The sequence below is a fragment of the Podarcis muralis genome, chromosome 5, assembly GCF_964188315.1.
Source record: "Podarcis muralis chromosome 5, rPodMur119.hap1.1, whole genome shotgun sequence".
Lineage (NCBI taxonomy): Eukaryota > Metazoa > Chordata > Lepidosauria > Squamata > Lacertidae > Podarcis > Podarcis muralis.
The window spans coordinates 98932454-98951131 of NC_135659.1; the positions used below are offsets into that span (position 1 = coordinate 98932454).

General features: G+C 48.6%; 1 protein-coding gene across 3 annotated transcripts in view; it reads left to right on the forward strand.

The window, feature by feature from the left end:
* The first annotated feature begins 397 nt into the window (after positions 1–397).
* HCK (HCK proto-oncogene, Src family tyrosine kinase) overlaps positions 398–18678 on the forward strand; it is a 34610-nt gene continuing 16329 nt past the window's right edge. Inside the window, exons 1-7 of one of the 3 annotated variants that reach the window (XM_028735595.2) lie at positions 398–815; positions 9996–10101; positions 12305–12347; positions 13108–13207; positions 15331–15429; positions 16257–16360; positions 17587–17775. In XM_028735595.2, the coding sequence (XP_028591428.2) occupies positions 9997–10101; positions 12305–12347; positions 13108–13207; positions 15331–15429; positions 16257–16360; positions 17587–17775 (640 nt within the window). In that variant the 5' untranslated portion in view covers positions 398–815; position 9996. The remainder of the gene's footprint in view (positions 816–9995; positions 10102–12304; positions 12348–13107; positions 13208–15330; positions 15430–16256; positions 16361–17586; positions 17776–18678) is intronic. The other 2 variants (XM_028735596.2, XM_077929459.1) reach the window with 2 other exon arrangements.

Consider the following 18678-nt stretch of genomic DNA (forward strand, 5'->3'; position numbering starts at 1 on the left):
CGACAGAGGATGAGATGGTGGGACCGTGTTCTCGAAGCTACCAGCATGAGTTGGACCAAACTGCGGGAGGCAGTGGAAGACAGGAGTGCCTGGCGTGCTCTGGTCCAGGGGGTCACGAAGAGTCGGACACGACTAAACGACTAAACAACAACAACAACAAGAGTTGGGAGGGAACTCGAGGGTCATCTAGTCCAACCCCCTACAACGCAGAAATCTTTTGGCCATCACGACCCTGAGCTTGAGAGTCTCACGCTTCACCGACTGAGCTAAAGAGTTCTAGTGTTCGGAGGAGAGAGGAAGGAAAACGCTTCTATCCAATTTAGCCATGAATTTGCCTAGTCTCCATCCGAAGTGGTGACCGCCCTTTGCCTCTTGCGAGAGTGAAAGGTAACTACAGTATTTGCTGAGAGAGAGCCCTCTTTAAAAAAAGTTGAAGGGCTGGTGGGGACGAGGAGCCTGGGGGGCGAGGCCTTCGGGAAAGAGGCGCGGCCGCCGTGGGGCTGGGCGGTTCTTAAGCGCGCGGCTTCCCCATCGCGGGCGCGTCGCCTTCTGCTTCTGCTCGCGGACCGTGAAACCGTCGGGGAGGCGCAACAACTGCTGTTTTCTTGCTTTGCTGCAGCAACTGCGCGGGGCAGAGACCTTTTCCTCTCCCCTTGCCGGGCATTTTTGCGGGGTGCGTCCCGCCCGAGGACTGCGTACAGGCGAGAGCCATTCTGGAGATGCACCTGGCCCCCGAAGAGGCACCAGCGAGCGCGCAGGAGCTGCCGGGCTGCTGAGAACGCGCCGTCGAGGGAACGTCGGAAGGCGGCAGGCAGGTGAATCTGGGGAGAGACGGCGGGGACATGGGAAAGCCGCGACCCTCCGCTCCCCCGGGAATGGCAGGAAGGAGATGGGTCGCACGAGGGAAGCGTAAGGAATGCTTAACCCGGAGTCTTGTCTGTGTGTTTAAGGCCCTGGAGCCTGTGGAATGATAAGGCAGCGGAGAGCGTGCTCTAGAGCATGTGCAGAGTTTGTTTTCCTCTTCCCCCGAGTCATCACTCACCTGCGCTTTTGGCTCATCTGGGTAGTCGTGAGCCAAGGTACTTCTCTGTTGCGAAGGCTCTGGGTGCCTTGATCAGACGTCTCCTTTTTCAGGGGGGTTTGTAGGGGACGTGCCCCCCCCCAAACCCTCTGTTGTTTGCATTGTATAGCTCATAAGTCACCCCACTGAATTTCAGTGGCTGTTGCGGCAGGAGCTGAACCTTGCAGTCTGAAACATCTGGAGCCTGGAGGGCACCCAGTTGGAGAAGGCTGCTGGAATATGTAGCCAGGTGGTGAAAGAAAGGAGTTTCACAAGGACTCAACTCACCCTTTCAACTAAATGTATAGCCCTCAACCGTGCTATTCAGTGTGCACCTGAGAACGTGCTGTACACTGCAATTGAACCGGAGTTAAGTCGCGCAAGCTCTGGTGCCCTAAGGCTTTTCAGCACATCATAGATTCTAGAGGCACAGCAAAGATATTCTAAGGGAGGGAACAATGGAGGAAATCTAGCATCTTGATTCTGTTTTAGTCTGTATCGCAGCTCCGTGGGAGGGGTGTCCAGCTCTGTCCTTCTGGTTGTTTATACACACTTACTCCTCCCCCTGCAAAAGCTGCAATCCACTGCTCACCCAGTGGGGGTAGGGATACAAGTACCTGCATTTTTCTTCCAATAGTTGTGTGAGGAAAGACTAACCATTGGCCTGGCTGCCTCAGAATGTTAAAAGGGTAAAAGGACCCCTGACCACTAGGTCCAGTCGTGGCCGACTCTGGGGTTGCGGCGCTCATCTCACTTTATTGGCCGAGGGAGCCGGCGTACAGCTTCCGGGTCATGTGGCCAGCATGACTAAGCCGCTTCTGGCGAACCAGAGCAGCACACGGAAACACTGTTTACCTTCCCACCAGAGTGGTACCTATTTATCTACTTGCACTTTGACGTGCTTTCGCACTGCTAGGTTGGCAGGAGCAGGGACCGAGCAGTGGGAGCTCACCCCGTCGCGGGGATTTGAACCGCCGACCTTCTGATCGGCAAGTCCTAGGCTCTGTGGTTTAACCCACAGCGCCACCATGGTTTATTAAAATCACACACACAAACTTTGTCCAGAGGTATAACTATGGTTTCCAACAAACCATGGTTTGCTATTGGTTTATGAACCTTGGTTTGTTTTAACTGCAGCTTGTCATCATGCTTGAACTCGACACCCCCTCCTGAACCAAGGTTTGTTTGGCCACACCACCTCAATTGCAGGAGCAACTGGAAAAACAACAAACAAACAAACAAACAAACTTAGGATTGTTTGTCTGATTGTAAGCCATTGTTTGTCTGATTGTCTGTGCAGCAACTCATGGTGAACTTGTAGTTTGTCAAACCACAGTGTAGTGTTACATGGAAACCTCCAACACTGCTGCTTTTGGGGGTAGTAGCAGCTGTAGTTTGGACTGGAATGTGCACTTAATATTCTTATTGTTGTTTCCTTAGTTTTGGTATATTTGAAAATCATCTCTCTTCCTCTCTCATAAATAAAATGAAATTGGTTTGCTTCTGTGACCCAGATGGCACGTCACAGTAAACCATAGTTGATGGTGGGTTGTCCTGTCCCCTCAATGCACAGAGGAAACAAACCATGGTTCCTAGTGTCAGGAGCATTGCACATAGGTCTAGGGCACAAATTTGCATTAGCTGTTGCATAATGTATGAATGCTTCTGAGCAAATTGTGCAGAGTGTGTTGTGTGTGTCATAGATATATCTCCACTGGGTTACCCCCCAACAACTCTCCTGCTGGGTGAAGTATGTCCATTGTGGTTGGTTTTGCTCCAACAGAGCACGAGGTCTTTTAGAGGCCAAGGGATGCTCAGCGCATGGGCTCCGGAAGGCCAGGGATGCTCATGTGAGCCCAGTAAGATCTCGCAAGAGCACTCCAGAATTGGTGCACCAACAGGGCTTTGCCCCCCACCCCGCCCCCCCTCCAAGCAAGGCAGAGAGCTGAAGAGCTCATACCACGCTGTTTCTGCTTGGCTTACGTGGTGTGGAAAGAGCTTTCAAGCTCTCGGCTTTGCTTGCATTAAACTTGCAGAATTCAACCAGCCGGCCCCTAGCCACACATGGTTGAAATTGCGCGATCTAAGTGGCCAAAAGATTCAATTGCATATTCTCTCTGCAAATGCTTTAGCTTTAGCGTGACTCGGCAGCTTTGATGTTTCAGACAGGTGAGCCCCTGCTGTCACTCCTCAACTTCAGCACGCCTTGAAAATATTCCCCGTCTCGTCAGCACCATTTTATTCGAATTGATCTCATAATTTGTACTTGCACACACTTTTGCCAATTAAAAAATATTTGTGCAATGGTGCTTAAGTGGAAAAATGTGTTGATGCAAGTTTAACACCGGTCTTGAAAGACCTACACTGGCTCCCAGTACGTTTCCAAGCACAATTCAAAGTATTGGTGCTGACCTTTAAAGCCCTAAACGGCCTCGGTCCTGTAGACCTGAAGGAGCGTCTCCACCCCCATCGTTCAGCCCGGACACTGAGGTCCAGTGCCAAGGGCCTTCTGGCTGTTCCCTCATTGCGAGAAGCCACGTTACAGGGAACCAGGCAGAGGGCCTTCTCGGTAGTGGCACCCGCCCTGTGGAACGCCCTCCCACCAGATGTCAAAGAGAAAAATAACTACGAGACTTTTAGAAGGCATCTGAAGGCAGCCCTGTTTAGGGAAGCTTTTAATGTTTAATAGGTTATTGTATTTTAGTGTTTTGTTGGAAGCCGCCCAGAGTGGCTGGGGAAACCCAGCCAGATGGGCGGGGTATAAATAATAAATTATTATTATTATTATTATTATTATTATTATTATTATTATTATTAAAAACAGATTTCCTTCTTTCTTTTAGAAAAGTGCAACATGCGCCCTTTCCAACTGGGACAATTTCAGGCCACATTCATGCCATACTTTTAAAGTTCTGTGATACCACTTTAGACAGCCCTATTGTATTCCCCAAAGAATTTTGGGAGCTGTAGTTTGTGAAGCTTGCTAAGAGACACCCCCCCCATTCCCCTCACAGAACTACAATTCCCAGAGTTCACTATGAAGAGAGATTGGCTTTTAAACCATTCTGGGAATCATAGCTCTGTGAGGGGGATGAACCTCAGTAATTTTTGGTCTTTTCAGACAGGCCCCCTGGAGTTATAAAGTTTGAGAAGCCTTGGCCTAATCCCCTTTTAAAGTCACAAAGCTTATCTCATCGTGTGACAATGAATGCAAACAATTAAATTCCCCACATTTTTCTTTGGCCAACGGACCCATTTGGAAACTTCAGAAGGCTCCGTGGGCGCCGGTCACAAAATGGCTGCCATTAGGCAGGAGCGTAACACCTAATAGCTGCCACATCTGAAAGATCGGGGGGGGGGGGGAAAGAGATTGGGGGCCCAAAATGGAGCAAGCAGCTCCTACCCCCCCCCCCCCCCGTCTTGGGCACTGTAGATTTTTGAGGGTATATTTACTGGAACACTTGTGGCCACCATAGGAAAGAGGAGCTGGCAGGGCCCCTGAATCAAATTATGCACTGTGGGGAAAAGTCTTAATTTCCTGAGAAAGTTCCCCTTCCTCATGCAAAAGCATGGTCAGTGCACAGGGGCTGCCTTGTCTGCAGATCTGATGAGCCAAAAGACAAGTTCTCTTTTTAAATTATTTTTAAACCACTGCTAGGAACCAAAGGGGACGGGGGTGGTACTGTGGGTTAAACCACAGAGCCTAGGACTTGCCGATCAGAAGGTCGGCTCCCGTTGCTCGGTCCCTGCTCCTGCCAACCTAGCAGTTCGAAAGCAAAGTGCAAGTAGATAAATAGGTACCACTCCGGCGGGAAGGTAAAAGGTGTTTCCGTGCGCTGCTCTGGTTCGCCAGAAGCGGCTTAGTCATGCCGGCCACATGACCCAGAAGCTGTACGCCGGCTCCCTCGGCCAGTAAAGCGAGATGAGCGCCGCAACCCCAGAGTTGGCCATGACTGGACCTAATGGTCAGGGGTCCCTTTACCTTTAAGGAAAAGGAGGAAATTCCGGGATCAAATCAGAAACTGGGATGGCTTCTGTAAATCTGGGGCTGTCCCTGAAAAATAGGGACACTCAGAGGGTCTGATCTACTTAGTTTGTTCTACACACTGACAGCTGACAGCTCAGCCAGGCCTACCTGGAGATGCTGCTGGCCCTATATTTGCAAATGTGCAATACATTAAAATGCTTAATATTGCACTGCTGTCGGTTTGGGGGGTCAGTCTGGATGATGTCCTGAGTCCCTTCCAGTTCTTGGGGTCCAAATGCTTGTTTACAAAGCTGTTGTACTACCAACCTTACTGTATGCTTGTAAAACATGGACCACTTATCAACGCCATCTCCAACTCCTCAAAAGATTCCATCAACGGTGTCTCCGAAAAATTTTACACACCACTTGGGAAGACAGGCGAACTAATACCAGTGTACTGGAAGAAGCAAAGATCACCAGTGTTGAAGCAATGATTCTTCAACGTCAACTTCATTGGACTCTATGCCGCAACTCTATTCCTGAACTTAAAAATGGAAACCGTAATGCTGGTGGTCAACAAAAGAGGTTGAAAGACTGTCTCAAGGCAAATCTAAAAAAATGTAATATAAACACTGACGACTGGGAAACACTGGCCTGAGAGTGCTCCAGTTGGAGAACAGCCTTTACCAAAGGTGTCCTGGGCTTTGAAGACACTCAAACTCAGGACGCAAGGGAGAAACGTGCTAGGAGGAAGGCACGCTTGGCAAATCCACACTGTGATCAGCTCCTGCCCGGAAACCAATGTCCCCACTGTGGAAGGATGTGTGGATCCAGAATTGGCCTCAACAGTCACTTGCAGACTCATTGTTAAAACCGTGTTCATGGAAGACAATCTTACTCAGCTACAAGTGATTGCCAAAGAGGAGGAAGAAGAAGAAGGAGGAGGAGGAGGAGGAGGAGGAGGAGGAGGAGGAGGAGGAGGAGGAGAGAATCGCCAAACTAGTTAGACAATTCTCTTAGGACAATGACCTCTGCAGGCCACTTAAGCGTCCTGGTCAGCACCTCAAAAAATGAGCTAGGTTGCAAGAACTACAACTGAGTGGTGGCACCATCTGGGCAGATAGGTGCCCCTCATCTCCTAGCTGCTAGGTAGGAGAACAACTGCCAGAGTTTTGGGGTGTGAGCTGAGCTGGAAGCAGGCAGGAAGCTGGATGCACAGACCTGCTTGCTCTGTGCTGGGTCCAAAGCAGTGACTCATTGAGAAGCAAGATCCTTTGGGGTATTCATGCTGTCGGCCCCTCTTATCTGAGCCCCCTGAGCTGTCGGCTCAGGTTGTAGATACAGTCATACCTTGGTTATTGATTGCCTTGGTACTCGGACGTTTTGGGTCCCAAATGCCGCAAACCCAGAAGTGAGTGTTCCGGTTTGCGAACGTTTTTTGGAAGCCAAACGTCCATCACAGCTTCCAACTGAGTGCAGGAAACTCTTGCAGCCAATCGGAAGCTGCACCTTGGTTTTCGAGCATTTCCGGGAGTTGAACGGACTCCCAGAACGGATTAAGTTTGACAACCAAGGTACCACTGTGTGTGTAAATAAAGCCATATATGCAAAAGACTAGGGACGCAGGTGGTGCTGTGGTCTCAACCATTGAGCCTCTTGGGCTTGCCGATCGGAAGTTTGGTGGTTCGAATCCCCATGACGGGGTGAGCTCCCATTACTCTGTCCCAGCTCCTGCCAACCTAGCAGTTTGAAAGCATACCAGTGCAAGTAGATAAATAGGTGGCAGGAAGGTAAACGATGTTTCCTTGCGCCCTGGCTTCCATCACGATGTCCCATTGTGCCAGAAGCGGTTGAGTCCTGCTGGCCACATGACCCAGAAAGCTGTCTGTGGACAAACGCCGGCTCCCTTGGCCTGAAAGCGAGATGAGCGCCGCAACCCCATAGTTGCCTTTGACTGGACTTAACCATCCTTTACCTTTTACCTATACAGTGGTACCTCAGGTTACAGACTCCGCTATCCCAGAAATAGTAGCTTGGGTTAAGAACTTTGCTTCAGGATGAGAACAGAAATCACACGGTGGCAGTGCAGCGGCAGTGGGAGGCCTCATTAGCTAAAGTGGTACCTCAGGTTAAGAACAGTTTCAGGTTAAGAACGTATCTCCAGAACAAATTAAGTTCTTAACCCAAAGTACCACTGTATCCAAAATACCTCAGTCTCTGCTGACCTTCATTCCGAGGAAATTGAACCCTGAGTAAGTGCCCGGAAAGCCTTGGAGTTTCCCCGCTCACAGAGTGAGGTGGCGTGAAACAGCACTTTATAGCAAAAGAACTTCCCGTTTTGAAGTTCTGCTAGTGCGAACCCCTGCAAAGTGACAGGCTGAGCTAGATGGACCAGTGTGTGGAGCGGCTTATGACAGTGCTGCAAACAGGGCTTAATTTCCCCGAAACACACAGTTCCACCCCAGCAGTGCCTTGGTCTATTGTCGCAAGTATGTTCAGAGGCACTTTGGGCCTGTTGTTGCATGTCACTCTTCCTTGGCTTCTGACCAGCGTTCAAAATTAGCCAGGCGCCAGGCACATTTTGCGACTGATTGCAAGCAGTTTGAGAAGTCTTGGCGACTCAAGATTTAAAATTGCTGCCACTGGCACAGAGGGCGCAGGAGGAGAAATGCCTCCCCGATGTTTTGGGGGCAACTCGCAGCTGTGCCGGCCGGAGCTGGCGCGAGTTGCCACGCAAATGTCTGGAGGCCGCCATTGCAACAAATGCAATATGTAAAGATCGAAACCCAAAATGCTGGCAGGCGGAGGCCAATTGAAACCAGTAGCTTGTGTGTGTGCTTCTTCCTGTCCCCGGAGAGAGAGAAGAAACTTTCTCTTCCTCCTAACCAACTTCCGCTGTGCTGAGGAAAGCTTATCTCATACCCTTGTGGCGCCGCTTTGGGCCGGTGGCCCAAATTCTGTTCCCTGTGTGCCATGCCTCTGGATCCACTGAGTTGAGAGCGCCTTCTGCTTTTCAGAGGCTGAGAGGGGATGTTAAATGTCTACAGGGGATCATGTCAGCGGGGAAGGAAATGGGCTTTCCCCACTTGCCTCCTATCACAGCTCTGTGGTTATTGTGGTGGCCATGGTTTGTAGGGAGATAATGCTCTAGGGCGAGTGTTTTTCCTGAGAGCGTAAGGTGTTAAGAATAGTCTGCTATTCATGATATGTGGTGCAAATGTAGAGAAATAAAAACAAATTGGGAAATGATATATAATGAGTTGAAGAAAATGTTTAAATTAACATTTGTAAAAAAACCAGAAGCATTTTTGTTAGGGATTGTAGGAAAAGACCTGCCAAGGAAAATAAAGAATCTATTTACATATGAGACATTAAAAAATTCTGGGAAATGATATATAATGAGTTGAAGAAAATGTTCAAATTAACATTTGTAAAAAAACCAGAAGCATTTTTGTTAGGGATTGTAGGAAAAGACCTGCCAAGGAAAATAAAGAATTTATTTATGTGTGCGACAACGGCAGCAAGAGTCTTAATAGCACAAGGATGGAAGAATGAGGAAATCCCGACAAAAGAACAGTGGCAAGAGAAATTGATGGATTATGCAGTACTGGCAAAATTGGCATGCAAGCTGCGAGACAAGGACAACTGTGACTTTAAAGAAGAATGGGAACTTTTTACAAACTACTTAAAAAAACAACAACATGAATTGGACTCCTTGGAAGGTTTTGTATAAACACACACAAATTTATTGATTGTTAACATAATAGACAGAGAATTTGAGGATCTTTACAATTTTACAATATGCAGAGAATAACATGTGTTGAAAAATCAGAGGAGCTGAGGGAAGTCTTGGGGTTTCTTCCTGGGGTTGCGGAAGGGGGAAAAGGGGGGGAAACAATGAAGATGATATGTTTTGATAATTTGTTTTGTTGAAATTCTTAATAAAATTATTTAAAACAAAAAAAGAATAGTCTCCTGGATCAGGCCAATGGCTCATCTGGTCCAGACTCCAATTGTGCAAGCCGGATTCAAGCGCAAGGGTGTAGCACCACATGAGTGAAGGCCTCCACCTGACCAAAGCATAAGCACACAGCCAACACTTCCCTGCACATGGGGAAAAGTTGGAAGCAAGATCATCTTCCTGAAGGGCTTGCTTTCTGTGTGCAGGGAACTCGGTTTCCACTCCCAAATTTTTCACCTGCTGCACAGCCTCACAACTCTGACCATCTGTGAGGGAAAATTCCTGTTCCTGATAGCAGCAGGAGCACCGCCGCTGGGTTAGTCTTTTAAATATTGCTTTGCCTATTTCAATAATGATGGACGGGCCACGGGGTTAGCTTGAAGCTTCCAGAATTATGTTGGCTTGAGTTACAAGGACAGAAGAAGAAAGGGTCTGTTTGGGATGCAAATTGGATGCAGCTCAACTCGGACGCTGAGGGTGCTGCGCTCATGGATGCAAACTCTGAAGCTTATGGTTGCCCACAAAAGCTCACAGTGTTACTATTGGTTTGCAAATCCCTTAACGGCTTGGGACCAGTTTACTTGTGGGATATGCCCTCTTGACGGCACAACATCATACTTGTTCTGCACTTGCAAGAAACCAATCTGTTAGTGTGGCAGCACCTGCACTTTGGAACTCCCTGCCACTTGACGCCTTGGCTGTACTTTTTGACGTTGCCTTAAAACATTGTTATTTAGGCAAGCCTACAGACGTGTCGAAGTTACACGTCTTTTATTTCTTTTTAGCTGCTGTTGATTTTAACAATCTTCTGAATATTTTAAACCACCTGCTTTTACTTGTTTTAATCAGCAATGTTAATGTTTTGTTTTATATCTCTGTAAACCGCTTGGAGATTTCCTTACCATCAAGCGGTACATAAATTTTGTTAGATAAATAAAGAAAAAATATGTATTTCTGTCTATAGCCTGGGCTTAAGATCTCTTCTCTCTCTCCCTCCCATCTCCCAGAATGGGCTGCATGAAATCCAAAGAAATCAACCTCAGTGAAAAAGTCTCAGGAACTCGCCAGAGCTTGGGTGATCCGAATAATTACATACCAGACCCCACTGACTGTGTAAGTCTAAATTATTTGCCAGTCTCAAAGAAAAAGTCAGGAGAGATACTGTATTTTTTGCTCCATAAGACTCACTTTTTCCCTCCTAAAAAGTAAGGTGAAATGTGTGTGCCACTTATGGAGCGAATGCAGGCTGCGCAGCTATCCCAGAAGCCAGAACAGCAAGAGGGATTGCTGCTTTCACTGCGCAGCGATCCCTCTTGCTGTTCTGGCTTCTGAGATTCAGAATATTTTTTTTCTTGTTTTCCTCCTCCAAAAAGTAGGTGCGTCTTGTGGTCTGGTGCGTCTTATAGAGCGAGAAATACGGTATTTTATGAAGTGTTAAGGGTATTTAACGGAGTGTTAAGAACTTTCTGATGGTAAGGGCTGTTTGACAGCAGAACGGATTCCCTCCAAAAGTGGTGGACTTTTCCTTCCTTGGAGGTTTTTAAGCAGAGGGCTGGATGGGCATCTGCCATGGATTGGTTAGCTGTGTTTCCTGCATTTCAGGGGGCTGGAATCGATGACCTTTGGGGGTCCCTTCAAACTCTTGAAGTATTAGCTTTAAAGGCTGGTATATTTGTGATGGGATAAGCTTTTTGGGGGTTAGAGCTCACCATTAGAGGAAGCAGTCTCTAACGCCTAAGAGCTGATGCCATCTTCCGTAAGGCCAAGAGAAAAGAGCACACACCAAGAACTCAGGCCAATATAAATTTCAGTAGTGGGAGTGGTCCCTACTCGCAAAAATCAATAGTCAATTGTAACAAGAACTACTCCATTCAAAAGTATGTATTCTGACAAGAATTACAAACTCAAATAGAGTTATGACTGTTTTACAATTTATGTGAATTTAAATGTATTTTCATGTAATATTTGATACTTCCAGCTGATGAAGGTGAATACATCGAAAAAGGGCTCTGTCCTGGTTTCTGATCCGTAATTGACTTCTGACATCTGCTCAGTGATCGAAACTAAGACCTTCTCGTCAAATCTGACTTAGGACTAACATGAACTTACTGGTTTCTGATCCGTATACAGTGGTACCTCAGGTTACATACGCTTCAGGTTACAGATTCCGCTAACCCAGAAATAGTGCTTCAGGTTAAGAACTTTGCTTCAGGATGAGAACAGAAATTGGGCAACAGCAGCGTGGCAGCAGCAGGAGGCCCCATTAGCTAAAGTGGTGCTTCAGGTTAAGAACAGTTTCAGGTTAAGAACGGACCTCCGGAATGAATTAAGTACTTAACCTGAGGTACCACTGTACATATCCTTATGAGTTTGAGTTGGTAATCTCTGTTTGAGTTTGCAATCCTTGTCAGAATACATACTTTTGAATAGATTAGTACTTGTTACAATTGACTATTGATTTGCAAGTAGGGACCACTCCCACTATTGAAACTTATAGTCATACCTCGGGATAAATACGCTTCAAGTTGAGCGCTTTCGGGTTGCGCTCCGCAGCGACCCGGAAGTAACGGAGCACGTTACTTGTGGGTTTCGCCGCTCACGCATGCGCAGACGCTCAAAATGACGTCACGCGTCTTACGTTCTGTTCGGGATGTGAACGGGGCTCTGGAACGGATCCCGTTCGCATCCCGAAGTACCACTGTATTGGCCTGAGTTCTTGGTGTGCTCTTTTCTCTTGGTATAAAGGTAAAGGTAAAGGTACCCCTGCCCGTACGGGCCAGTCTTGACAGATTCTAGGGTTGTGCGCCCATCTCACTCAAGAGGCCGGGGGCCAGCGCTGTCCGGAGACACTTCCGGGTCATGTGGCCAGCGTGACATCGCTGCTCTGGCGAGCCAGAGCCGCACACGGAAACGCCGTTTACCTTCCCGCTATAAAGCAGTCCCTATTTATCTACTTGCACCCGGGGGTGCTTTCGAACTGCTAGGTTGGCAGGCGCTGGGACCGAGCAGCGGGAGCGCACCCCGCCGCGGGGATTCGAACTGCCGACCTTTCGATCGGCAAGCCCTAGGCGCTGAGGCTTTTACCCACAGCGCCACCCGTGTCCCTTTCTCTTGGTATATTTGGTATATTTAATAACAAGACCTCCATCTTCCGTAAGGCCTGCAGTGATGTGACTTGTCTGCTGAAACAGCTGGAGGGCACCAGTTTGGCAAAGCGTGCTACAGAGACTGTGGAGCAGACTGAGGATTAGAAATGCTGTCTTGCGGAGGTTCTGTTTTCCTGTTCATAAATTATTTCTGTTCTCTTGCATCCCAGCTTGGCCCAGCACCCAGCAAACCGAAGCCTCCCACAACTGATGGTATGTATACCTGCCTCAATGGTCTGTCTTGGCGGGAGGGAGACCCATAGATCTATGGCCCCTGGCCTACATCAGAGAGCTGTGTGCTGCAAGGACATACGTCCCCTTGTCAGCCAGGGGCTCAGCTTTCCTCAACCATAAAGAGATAAAGGGTAGAGGGACCCCTGACCATTAGGTCTAGTCGTGACCAACTCTGGGGTTGCAGCGCTCATCTCGCTTTACTGGCCGAGGGAGCCGGCGTACAGCTTGCGGGTTATGTGGCCAGCATGACTAAGCCGCTTCTGGCGAGCCAGAGCAGCGCATGGAAACGCTGTTGACCTTCCCACTGGAGTGGTACCTATTTATCTACTTGCACTTTGACGTGCTTTCGAACTGCTAGGTTGGCAGGAGCTGGGACTGAGCAATGGGAGCTCACCCCATCGCGGGGATTCGAACTGCCGACTTTCCGATCGGCAAGTACTAGGCTCTGTGGTTTAACCCACAGCGCCACCCGCGTCCGTTGTTCCACATCCATACCTGCCTATCAACCAGCTGGTTTTATTTGTTTTATTTTGTAACGTTTATATACCAATTGCAAAAACAAAAATAAAAAATCAGAGTGGTTTACAAAAAAGAAAAAAAGATAGAGGAATAAGACCATCAATGAGGAAATTCAGCAACAATAACTTAGCAATAATTTAGCTGCCGGCGAAGTGAGGTTTGTCCCTGCGTCCAGAGTAAACACTGTTTTGTGTGAATACAACCCTTGCTCTTCTCGCAGGAACAGAGGAGTTTATCGTTCTGGCTCTTTACGACTATGAAGCCATCCACAAGGAAGACCTGAGCTTCCAGAAGGGCGACCATCTCAAAGTCCTAGAAAAGTAAGTACAAGACCCCTTCTAGTGGAGCTGTTTACTGAGCGAAGGTGGGGGGGGGGTGTCTTATCTGGGGCCCTGATCTGCTGCCTGCTTTCTTTGGGAATCTGGTTGACCCAATTTGTTATATCCTATCTGCTGGATCCCCATAAGTGTTAGGGCTGCTCTGCAGGGGTGGTTTTCCCCCCTGCTTTCAGTTTGGTGTGGCAAATCCACCCCCGCCCCTCGCACAGTAAGGGGTTAGGGTAATCTATTAGTTCATTTGTGTTCTTGCTAAATAGCATAAAAATATGTTTAATATATAATACAGTACACTTCCTGGTGGCTATTTGCAGATTAGCTGCGCCGCAGAAGGCGTGCTGGGGAGACCACACATTCAAGAAACGCAAAATAACTTTTGCTAGGTTTTAGCTACAAAAACTCCTTTTACACTAAACTACAATATATCAATAAGCATGACCCATCTACCAGGGTACTGAGAGAGCTGCATGCTGCTCTTTATATACCATACCCAACAAACAGCTTAATTACCACAACTTAACAGCACATGCTATACTGCTTCACGGCTGTAAAACTAGGTCACGTTATTTGCTCTGGCCTTTAAAGAAATACACACCTTGTGGAACCATAATGAACCTTCAAATTTAAAGAGACCATTCAACACTTCTATGCTACAAGTCTAAGACACAGAAAGCCATAGCTGTCAACGTTTCCCTTTTTTAAAGGGAAATTCCCTTATTCCGAATAGGATTCCTCGCAAGAAAAGGGAAAAGAAAAGGGGAAAGGACATGGGTGGCGCTGTGGGTTAAACCACAGAGCCTAGGGCTTGCCGATCAGAAGGTCGGCGGTTCGAATCCCTGCGACGGGGTGAGCTCCTGTTACTCGGTCCCTGCTCCTGCCAACCTAGCAGTTCGAAAGCACGTCAAAGTGCAAGTAGATAAATAGGTACCGCTCTGGCGGGAAGGTAAACGGCGTTTCCGTGCGCTGCTCTAGTTCGCCAGAAGCGGCTTAGTCATGCTGGACACATGACCTGGAAGCTGTACGCCGGCTCCCTCGGCCAATAAAGCGAGATGAGCACCGCAACCCCAGAATCGGCCACGACTGGACCTAATGGTCAGGGGCCCCTTTACCTTTACCTTTACCTTTACCTTTATGCAGAAAGCATGTAGCAGCATTCATATCTCTACACTACGAAGCAGCTTTGGTTGTCTACCTCTTTACCTGCTGTCGCTTCCTTCCAGGGTATTGTAGTTCGTTTATGGTACTGAGATGTCTGTTTCCAGCTCCCTCTAACAGATCCTAAACTTACGTAGCAGAGGTATTTCCCCTGGGGACAAGGAAGGATTATAAAACCTGTTTAAATCCATAGCATAGGTAGACTTGCCCCTGAGACTCCTGTTATACCCCACCCATCTGGCTGGGCTTCCCCAGCCACTCTGAGTGGCTTCCAACAAAATATTAAAATACAGCAATGCATCAAACATTAAAAGCTTCCCTAAACAGGGCTGCCTTCAGATGTCTTCTAAAAGTCAGATAGTTGTTTATTTCCTTGACATCTGACGGGAGGGTGTTCCACAGGGCGGGTGCCACCACCGAGAAGGCCCTCTGCCTAGTTCCCTGTAACTTGGCTTTTCGCAGTGAGGGAACCACCAGAAGGCCCTCGGCACTGGACCTCAGTGTCCAGGCTGAACGATGGGGGTGGAGACGCTCCTTCAGATATACTGGACCGAGGCCGTTTAGGGCTTTAAAGGTCAGCACCAACACTTTGAATTGAATGCAGCCATAGACCTTTGAGGCCCATTCAGACAACTACATAGACACGTGTTGGTGGACCCTGGGAAAGTCTGTGGCTCATAGCCCTTGAACCCTTGCCACATACCCTTTAAGATGCATTTTAGCATCTACCCAAGCACAGCATCTTCTATCATGCCTCGATTACGTTTTGGCCTTTGGCAAACCTCAGCAGCAAGCGGTCTGCATTGCAGGGGCGTCGCTGCGGGGAATGCCTCTCTGAGCACCCGTTTTTGAACTTGCCATTTGAGCGTGTGATTGCTCCTCCTCAGTGACAGAAGATTGATATTCTCGACCTCTTTCCTCCCCCCTTCCTCTCTCTTTCTTTCTCTCTGCAGCTCGGGCGAGTGGTGGAGTGCCAAAGCCCTCTCGACAGGCCAAGAGGGTTATATCCCCAGCAACTATGTCGCCAGAGTCAACTCCCTGGAGACGGAGGAGTGAGTCTGCTCTGTGGCTGGGGGGTGGCGAAGGGGGTATTCTCTGCACGGCGCTTATCTAGGACTGCAATTAAAGTGCCCTTTTTGCTGGGGGTGGGGGGTGGGATAGTGAACAGGGGCAAAAGACCCTCTCCTCCTAGCCCTGCCAGCTTCCACCAGCATAGAATTCACTAGTATCAACCCAAGTATTGATGGATTTTCACGAGGACTTTAAAAAAAAAAAAGAAATTAAGAAAGCGGACCAAAGACTCTTTATGTACGCCACAGCAGCGGCAAGAAACATGCTTGCCCCAAACTGGAAACTGCAAGAAATTCCTACTATTGCAGAGTGGCAGACAAAATTGATGAGTTATGCAGAGCTAGCCAAACTGATGGGAAGAATTTGGGATCAGGACAATCAGAGGTTTCAAGAAAGTTGGAGTAAATTTATGGTGTATATAAAGGATAATTGTAAAACTTTAAAAAGACTGGCAGGATTGAAATAGCTCTTACAATGTACGACAGATAGAAGGTTAAAAAGTAGAATACGCAATATAAGAAAATAAGGGATACCCGCTGAAGGGAGGGAGGGAAGTCGCACGCTCGGCAGAGCTAGAGGTATTTATGTGATTTAATGTCTTGTATTGCAAAAGTATGTATAAGGAAAATAATAAATACAGAATTGCAAACTGATGTGGAAATGTGGAGAAACAAACTAAAGTTCGGGAAAATGAGAAACTGAAATGGACCGATTTGCCCCTGCCTGCTTGGGAAGGTGCGCAGCGCATGCAAAGCCAGATCTGGCTTGCTCACCCTCCTGTCTTGTGACTGTTGCCCCCCCCCCCCAGGTGGTTTTTCAGAGGCGTCAGCAGGAAGGACGCTGAACGGCAGCTGCTGAGCCCTGGGAACGTGATAGGCTCCTTCATGATCCGAGACAGTGAGACAACCAAGGGTAAGTGGCGCTGGTTCATGTGTGCATGTGCCAAATCAGCTCTTCCCCACAAACAGCTGGACCTGCTGGAGAACAGATGCCCTGTTGTTCAGAGAGGAGCTGCTCGCGCATAGAAATAGCCTGCTGGATGCCTCTGGGAAACCCACAAGTGGGGCAGAGCGCATGTTGTTCAGTTTGCTTTCCTCTTCCACCGTCCAGTGGCGTAGCAAGGTCAGGTGGTACCCAGGGCGGAAAATTTCTTGTGACCCCACCCCCACATTGAAATTTATTTATTTTTGCCTGCAAAAATGGTTTGACTTTACAGTCATACCTCATGTTACGTTTGCTTCAGGTTGAGCGTTTTCAGGTTGCGTCCTGCAGCAACCCGGAAGTACCGTAACGGGTTACTTCCGGGTTTTGCCGCTCACGCATGCACAGACGTGCAAAATGATATCACGCGCATGCACAGAAGCAGCGAATCATGACCCGCACATGCACAGACGTGGAGACGCGGGTTGCGTTCTTTTTAGGTTGCAAACGGGCCTCCGGAACGGACCCTGTTCGCAAACAGAGATACCACTGTATTTCATTTTATTTTGCGGAGCCAAAGTTGTGGGGCTATTTAGTTGTGGAGCTTTCTTTGGGGAAGCCGAAGTCACACACCCTACAGCCTGCACGCCAAAACCAAAGCGTCTCTCGCAGACCTTGAGTGCCGCACAGCATTTTGTCACCCCCCCCCCTCGGAGGTGGCACCCAGGCCGGACCTCAACCCACCTTGCAATGCCTCTGCCACCATCCTGATACACCATCTTCCTTTCCCCTCTCTTCCTGTGGGGCAGTCCCAGAGTGGAGGGTTTGGGCAGGCCCCACTTGTTGTGTGAGCCTCTCCCGTGCAGGGGGCTGAAATTGGGTTGGGGAGGAAGTGCTGGCGATCCAGTGGCACTTTCCAGTTCTCCCTCCCAGTGGCGTAGCGTGGGGGTGCAGGGGGGGGCCGGCCGCACCGGGCGCAACATCTGGGGTTAGGGCAAATCCACAGGTTAGGGGGCGCAAATCCACGAGTTAGGGGGTGCAAATCCACGGGTTAGGGGGCGCAAATTACTTGCCTTGCCCCGGGTGCTGACAACCCACGCTACGCCACTGCTCCCTGCTGCTGCTGCTGCTGCTGCTGCTGCTGCTGCTGCTGCTGCTGCAGGACAGCTTGACCCACCTCTGCTTCTTGCAAGCTTTTCCCTATGTGTGACTTGCAGGAGGAGGCGCTGACAGCGACAGGGAGGTTAGATGGCCAGGTTCCTGCCTGGTGCTTGAGGACAAGTCTTGCCCAGCGCCTGAGGACAGGTCCTGCCCTGCCATCTGTATCTCTTGCTTGAGCAGGATGTTCTTCTGCAAGGACCACAGGAGAACCCAAACGGCCCCTTGCAATCTTCCCCAATTCCTGGGTGAGTCAAGGCAATCGCAGGGCAGGGGTCAGTAGGCTGACTTGTGAGGGTTGGGCTTGAACATAGGAAAGACAGACTCTGGCCTGGTTTGTGTGTAACACACAGTTTAGGAAAATACCGTATTTTTCGGTCTATAAGACGCACCAGACCACAAGACGCACCTAGTTTTTGGAGGAGGAAAACAGAACAGCAAGAGGGATCGCTACGCAGTGAAAGCAGCAATCCCTCTTGCTGTTCTGGCTTCTGGGATAGCTGCGCAGCCTGCATTCACTCCATATGACGCACACACATTTCCCCTTACTTTTTAGGAGGGGAAAAGTGAGTCTTATAGAGCAGAAAATACGGTACCTTTTCATCGTTCAAACCCTGCCTAGTGGTTTGTTTCCTGCCAGCAAACCACAATGGGGAAGCCATGGCTTGCTAGTTAACAGACCTTGGTTTGTCTTAACTGTGGCTTGGCATTATTGGCAAAACCTATTTGGTGTTTCGCAACTTTCTAACTAGTTGCAGGACCTCAGCCAGACCTAGCAGAGTAAACGCAGAATCCATGGAAGCAATTGGCGACTTGGCTGCAGACAGGATAGACGAAGCAGGAACCAGGAACTTGTAGTTAGGTGTTTATTATATACAGTGGACTGTTTACAGGAACAGAACACGGATCTTTAGCTTGCTCTCTCTGAAACGACTCACAACTCCTACACTGACACTGACCCACCAAACTAACAGTTAGCAGGCCATTAATTATCACTCCCTTGAGAGAGCTTGACCAATCATGGAGCTGTCTCCATGCCTCTTTATCACCAGGCAGACTTACTCCTTCACATGACCTTTTGGCTGTCTGCCAAACCCTAATTGACTCTGTGTGAGTAGCTGCACGTACACAATTTCCCAACAGGAATTGCA